Source organism: Antennarius striatus, chromosome 13, assembly GCF_040054535.1.
Source record: "Antennarius striatus isolate MH-2024 chromosome 13, ASM4005453v1, whole genome shotgun sequence".
Classification (NCBI taxonomy): domain Eukaryota; kingdom Metazoa; phylum Chordata; class Actinopteri; order Lophiiformes; family Antennariidae; genus Antennarius; species Antennarius striatus.
In genome coordinates this window covers 257,501-265,000 of record NC_090788.1, presented here as the reverse complement: position 1 = coordinate 265,000, position 7,500 = coordinate 257,501, and the positions used below count along the sequence as shown (strand labels likewise).

General features: G+C 52.6%; 1 protein-coding gene across 2 annotated transcripts in view; it reads left to right on the top strand.

Moving 5' to 3' along the window:
• The window catches only part of sgcd (sarcoglycan, delta (dystrophin-associated glycoprotein)), a 36,443-nt gene that overhangs the window by 28,762 nt on the left and 181 nt on the right, over positions 1–7,500 (top strand). For both annotated transcript variants that reach the window (XM_068332107.1, XM_068332106.1), the window contains exons 6-8: positions 4,465–4,537; positions 6,791–6,914; positions 7,175–7,500. The exon at positions 7,175–7,500 is cut by the window's right edge. In XM_068332107.1, coding sequence (XP_068188208.1) covers positions 4,465–4,537; positions 6,791–6,914; positions 7,175–7,357 — 380 coding nt within the window. In that variant the 3' untranslated portion in view covers positions 7,358–7,500. The remainder of the gene's footprint in view (positions 1–4,464; positions 4,538–6,790; positions 6,915–7,174) is intronic.

The window sequence follows — 7,500 nt, the reverse complement described above, 5'->3', positions numbered from 1 at the left end:
GTGAACCTGGACTGTTTCACTGTGTGAACCTGGACTGTTTCACTGTGTGAACCTGGACTGTTTCACTGTGTGAACCTGGACTGTTTCACCGTGTGAACCTGGACTGTTTCACCGTGTGAACCTGGACTGTTTCACTGTGTGAACCTGGACTGTTTCACTGTGTGAACCTGGACTGTTTCACTGTGTGAACCTGGACTGTTTCACTGTGTGAACCTGGACTGTTTCACCGTGTGAACCTGGACTGTTTCACCGTGTAAACCTGGACTGTTTCACCGTGTGAACCTGGACTGTTTCACCGTGTGAACCTGGACTGTTTCACTGTGTAAACCTGGACTGTTTCACCGTGTGAACCTGGACTGTTTCACTGTGTGAACCTGGATTGTTTCACTGTGTGAACCTGGACTGTTTCACTGTGTGAACCTGGACTGTTTCACCGTGTGAACCTGGACTGTTTCACTATGTGAACCTGGATTGTTTCACTGTGTGAACCTGGACTGTTTCACTGTGTGAACCTGGACTGTTTCACTGTTTGAACCTGGACTGTTTCACTGTGTGAACCTGGACTGTTTCACCGTGTGAACCTGGACTGTTTCACTGTGTGAACCTGGACTGTTTCACTGTGTGAACCTGGACTGTTTCACTGTGTGAACCTGGACTGTTTCAGGTGTGAACCTGGACTGTTTCAGGTGTGAACCTGGACTGTTTCACTGTGTGAACCTGGACTGTTTCACTGTGTGAACCTGGACTGTTTCACCGTGTGAACCTGGACTGTTTCACTGTGTAAACCTGGACTGTTTCACCGTGTGAACCTGGACTGTTTCACTGTGTAAACCTGGACTGTTTCACCGTGTGAACCTGGACTGTTTCACTGTGTAAACCTGGACTGTTTCACCGTGTGAACCTGGACTGTTTCACTGTGTGAACCTGGACTGTTTCACCGTGTGAACCTGGACTGTTTCACCGTGTGAACCTGGACTGTTTCACCGTGTGAACCTGGACTGTTTCACCGTGTGAACCTGGACTGTTTCACCGTGTGAACCTGGACTGTTTCACTGTGTGAACCTGGACTGTTTCACTGTGTGAACCTGGACTGTTTCACTGTGTGAACCTGGACTGTTTCAGGTGTGAACCTGGACTGTTTCAGGTGTGAACCTGGACTGTTTCACTGTGTGAACCTGGACTGTTTCACTGTGTGAACCTGGACTGTTTCACCGTGTGAACCTGGACTGTTTCACTGTGTAAACCTGGACTGTTTCACTGTGTGAACCTGGACTGTTTCACCGTGTGAACCTGGACTGTTTCACTGTGTAAACCTGGACTGTTTCACCGTGTGAACCTGGACTGTTTCACTGTGTAAACCTGGACTGTTTCACCGTGTGAACCTGGACTGTTTCACTGTGTGAACCTGGACTGTTTCACTGTGTGAACCTGGACTGTTTCACCGTGTGAACCTGGACTGTTTCACCGTGTGAACCTGGACTGTTTCACCGTGTGAACCTGGACTGTTTCACCGTGTGAACCTGGACTGTTTCACCGTGTGAACCTGGACTGTTTCACTGTGTGAACCTGGACTGTTTCACTCTTCTTCCCTGTGTCACTCTGGCACTATTCAAAAATTCCATTATAAAGAAAAATGCCCCCCCGCTCTGCCCCCCCTCCCAGTTGCCCCCCTGCTGGAGTGAATTTACCCTAACGAGCGGCGCTTTAACTGTGGCGGCGCTGGAACGGAGCATGTACACAATCAATAACAGTAAATGAGACGCCGTGAACGGCCCGCGATCCAATCGATCGATGGCTGGAGGGTGATGATGTCATCACGTATTGATCGCCTCTGATCCGCCGTGACTCGTGCTGGAGCGGAACAGGGGCTGATGGGAGTTTTACCTGAGACAGATTGATCAGCTGTCTGATCAAAACTCCAGAGCCGGTCGGAGTCAAGAGGGTCGGCTCCACGCCGGTAACCATAGCAACCCCCTCCTGAACCCCCTCCAGCTGTCGTTCTCCCAGAGTCAGCATGAGCTTCAGAGTGGGGAACGTTAGCGCTCTTTTATTTTGAAAGGCATTCAGGAAGTGTTTCAGTCCCAGCCAATCCTGTGAGCTTCTGACACCATGTGACCTGACGACAGCTGGAAGGGGTTCAGGAGGGGGTTGCTATGGTTACCGGCGTGGAGCCGACCCTCTTGACTCCGACCGGCTCTGGAGTATTGATCAGACAGCTGATCAATCTGTCTCAGGTAAAACTCCCATCAGCCCCTGTTCCGCTCCAGCACGAGTCACGGCGGATCAGAGGCGATCAATACGTGATGACATCATCACCCTCCAGTGGCTGATCACATGATCATTAGAATTAGCATACATTAGCATAGCATAGCTTTAGCGTACCATTAGCAGCCCCAGGATGAACCCATGCGGTGAAACATGCAAACAGCTTCATGAATGCGTTTCTCTGCTTCAGGCTTTTATTTAGCAGCTGGAGCCCCCCCCACCCCCCCCCAACACAGAATTGTAATATCTCTGCGCCGCTTCGTATTACCCATAATTCCTTGCCACCAGCAGCTCTGGTAAACAGAATAACTGGGAATCTTATCTTCTGGGCTTTTTAAAGACTCTTAATCTTCCTGCTGGTTTCTGCTTTTATTTACTTGCCTGACTGCAGGCGCTTCTCTGATTCAACAACCCCCCCACACCCCCTTACCCCACTCACCCCCTCTACTACCCCCCCTTATTCAACCCTCCTCCTCCCTGCCCCCCCCCCCCCCTTATCAGCACCACTCACCTGCTGACATGACTCACCATAAAGAGAATCTTCATCAGCGTCTGAACACGGATTCATCCGACCGGGGGGGGATTGATCTGAGCCAACGACAATAGAGGGGGGGGTAGACTGATGAAGAAAGGCAACATGAAGAGCAGGGGGGGCAAATCAGAGAGGGAAGAAAAAGAAACAAAATGAGGGATGGATGACGGATGGATGGATGATAGATGGATGGATGGATGGATGGATGGATGGATGGATGGATGGATGATGGATGGATGATAGATGGATGGATGGATGGATGGATGGATGGATGGATGGATGATGGATGGATGGATGGATGGATGGATGATGGATGGATGGATGGATGGATGATGGATGGATGGATGATGGATGGATGGATGGATGATGGATGGACGATGGATGATAGATGGATGATGGATGATGGATGGATGATGAATGGATGATAGATGGATGGATGGATGGATGGATGATGGATGGATGGATGGATGGATGATGGATGGATGGATGATGGATGGATGGATGGATGATGGATGGACGATGGATGATAGATGGATGACGGATGGATTATGGATGAATATTTTCTGGAGCTCTTCTTCTCCTGTGTGCTACCTGATGCTAACAGCAGCTAACTGCTGCTAGCTGCTGCTAACTGATGCTAACAGCAGCTAACTGATGCTAACAGCAGCTAACTGATGCTAACAGCAGCTAACTGATGCTAACAGCAGCTAACTGCTGCTAGCGTGTTCATCTTCTAAGCTTTTCCTGTCAGACAGACAGTTCTCCCTCTACTGCTAACCCCTCCCCTTTTGCCTAACCCCGCCCAGTGGATGGGGGCGGGGCTGAACCTCCTGCTGTGTATTGGATGACAGCTCGTCACTCAGCGGTTGTCATGGTGAAGCGGTTGTCATGGTGAGCAGCGTGTGAATCTGCTGTCAGCAGCTTTGTGAGAGTGTCTGTGGGGCCGCCCCCCCTCACTGCCCCCCCTCCCTCACTGCCTCCCTCACTGCCCCCCCCCCGTCGCTCTGCTGACTCAGCACTTCTGGGCACATAGAGGGATGACACGAGTCACTGATGCACACCTGCAGCCCCCGCTACAAAGACCCAGAACACACCGGTCTGTCTGGGGGGGGCTCCTCCCTCCCTCGTGAAACACGTCTAACCCGTCTAACCCGTGAAACACGTCTAACACGTCTAACCCGTGAAACACGTCTAACACGTCTAACCCGTGAAACACGTCTAACACGTCTAACCCGTGAAACACGTCTAACACGTCTAACCCGTGAAACACGTCTAACACGTCTAACCCGTGAAACACGTCTAACACGTCTAACCCGTGAAACACGTCTAACACGTCTAACCCGTGAAACACGTCTAACACTAGGTGGCGTGGTCTTGTCCCCAGCAGGGGGTCTGGTTAGCGCCAAGCTAACAGTTAGCTTCTGATTCCTTGGTGACGAACGAACACGGTTGTCTGGAAACGCCTGGCTGTCCCATGTGACCCGGGTCCCTCCTGATTGGCCCGCTATAGATCGCTGGAGTCTCAGAGATTATCTGTATTGATCCGACACACACACACATACACACACACACACACACACACACACAGACACACACACACACACACACACACACACACACACACACACACACACACACACACCTGATGGTGTGTTCTGTGGTTTCAGGCGCTGAAGGAGCCACATTCAGCAAATCGGTGGAGACGCCCCACGTGAGGGCGGAGCCTTTCAAAGAGCTCAGGTGAGTCGTACATCCATCATACATCCATCATACATCCATCATAAATCCATCATACATCCATCATAAATCCATCATACATCCATCATAAATCCATCATACATCCATCATACATCCATCATACATCCATCATACATCCATCACACATCCATCATAAATCCATCATACATCCATCATACATCCATCATAAATCCGACCGATTGTACACAAACATGACATCAGCAGGAACAGGAACATGAGGTTATCATTCTGAGGGCGGAGCCTGGACCAGGATTGGGCCACCTCCCCCTCCTACCCACCTGTCCTGTCAGGTCTGACGACAGCCAATCACAGCAGAGACACAAACGCTGCCAGACAGGTGTGAAGAGAAGGAAACCAAACTCACCTGGTTACTCCAAAGGGCGTGTCAATCCCTGATTGATGACTGGTCCCTGATTGATGATCGGTCCCTGATTGATGATCGGCCCCTGATTGATGATCGGTCCCTGATTGATGATCGGTCCCTGATTGATGATCGGCCCCTGATTGATGATCGGTCCCTGATTGATGATCGGCCCCTGATTGATGATCGGCCCCTGATTGATGATCGGCCCCTGATTGATGATCGGCCCCTGATTGATGATCGGCCCCTGATTGATGATCGGTCCCTGATTGATGATCGGCCCCTGATTGATGATCGGCCCCTGATTGATGATCGGCCCCTGATTGATGATCGGCCCCTGATTGATGATCGGTCCCTGATTGATGATCGGCCCCTGATTGATGATCGGCCCCTGATTGATGATCGGCCCCTGATTGATGATCGGCCCCTGATTGATGATCGGCCCCTGATTGATGATCGGCCCCTGATTGATGATCGGCCCCTGACTCTTCAGATCCGTTGTGATGCAACAAACAAACATCAGATGAAAAGTTTTCCTGAACTTGTTTTACATTTGTTTATATCTCTATTTATCTTTACATTTTATTCGGGGCGACGCGGTGGCGCAGTGGGTAGCGCTGTCGCCTCACAACACGGCGGACCCGGGTTCGAGTCCCGCTCTGCGAGGAGTTCTCATGCTCTCCCCGTGTCTGCGTGGGTTCTCTCTGGGTTCTCCGGCTTCCTCCCCCCTCCAGAAACATGTGCTTCAGGCTGATTGGCCGGTCCCAATTGCCTGTAGGAGTGTGTGTGTGCGTGGTTGGTGTCTTTGTGTGTGGCTCCGCGGTGCACTGGCGTCATGCCCGGAGTGTCCCCCGCCTCAGGCCCTGTGCCAGCTGGGATAGGCCCCGGCTCCCCGTGACCCGCTGCGGCGGATACAGCGGGGGTCGTCTGAGGGTGACGGCTTTTTATGTTTACATTTTTCATCTTTCAAAAACAAGTCGTCATCATCAGAGAGAAACGTCCGTCCGACACTCTGAAGCCCCCTCAATCCACACCCCCCTGTCCTCATCCCCGGCCCCCCAGCAGCCGTCCCGCAGTGGCCCTGCCCTGATGCTCCTCCTTATGGAGAATCTCCCTCCCCATTGGACGGAGCGACGCTTTGATGTAAAGTGAAAGGACAGACGAGGATGACGAGCAGAGAGGAGGAAGAGGTTCTGACGCGAGTGTAGAGAAGACGTCCTGTGATGGGGGGCGCCGCCTGCTCCCACGGGACACCCCCCTCGGTTGTTGCGTCTTTGGTGACAGCCAGCCAATAGGGAATGAAATATTGAGGGGAGGTGCTGAAATCTAATCACACACACACACACACACACACACACACACACACACACACACACACACACACACACACACACGTCATATTATCGCTAATGCCTTGTCAACGGGATGCGTCCTCATATCGACGCCTTTACGGCAGTCGGGGGGCCCGGGGTGGGGGCGGTGATTGATGCCCCCCCAACTCGGAGCGGCGATAACGAATAAACATGAAGCAACAAGAAGAAAGTTTACGGAGGATCAGAGAACAGAAACGTGATCCATCAGGAGGTCAGCCACTTCCTGTTTGGAGTCACCGGAGGGCAAAGGTCACAGGAAGGTCCAATGAAACTACAAACCCCATGGACTACAAACCCCATGGACTACAAACCCCATGGACTACAAACCCCATGGACTACAAACCCCATGGATACGTCTGTGTCTGGTTTCCTCTCTCCTTCCTTCCTGTTTCCTGTCTCTTGTTTCCTGTTTGAATGATGGATGACTCATTGGCTCCGCCCCTCTGCTCCTGTTTCCTGTTTGAATGATTGATGACTCATTGGCTCCGCCCCCTGCTCCAGGCTGGAGTCGCCCACACGCTCCCTGCTGATGGAGGCCCCCAAAGGGATCCAGATCCTGGCGGAGGCGGGGGACATCCAGGCCATCTGCAGGAACGAGCTCCGCCTGGAGTCCAAGGACGGCGAGGTGGGTGGAGCTACTGTCACTGTCACCCAGTTTCAGCTAACTGTTCAGTTGCCTGAACTGTTAGCCTGAACATTAGCCTGACTCGTTAGCCTGAACTGTTAGCCTGAACATTAGCCTGAACCATTAGCCTGAACTGTTAGCCTGACCCCTTAGCCTGAACCATTAGCCTGAACTGTTAGCCTGACCCCAGCCAGTGGGGTCGGGGCGTGACTTTGTCTGGTGGGGTTGTTCTGGTCTTCCTGACTGTCCCCTCCCCACAGATCTCCCTGGACGCACGGCGGATCCGTCTGATGCGTCTCCCAGAGGGGAAGGCGTCGTCCAGCTCGTCGGCCGGCCCCCGCCAGACTGTGTACGAGGTGTGTGTGTGCAGCAACGGGAGGCTGTTCCTGTCACGCGCCGGCACCGGCTCCACCTGCCCCATCAGCAACAACATCTGCCTCTAGGGGGGCGGGGCCCCGGGGGGCCGTCTGACGGCAAACCCTGACCAGACTGTTAGCCGTCTCAGACGAACGGTGTTCAGGCTCCGCCCACAGGGCATCAGGCCACTCCCACATGTTGAATCCAAGCCAATCACAGCTGAGAGTTT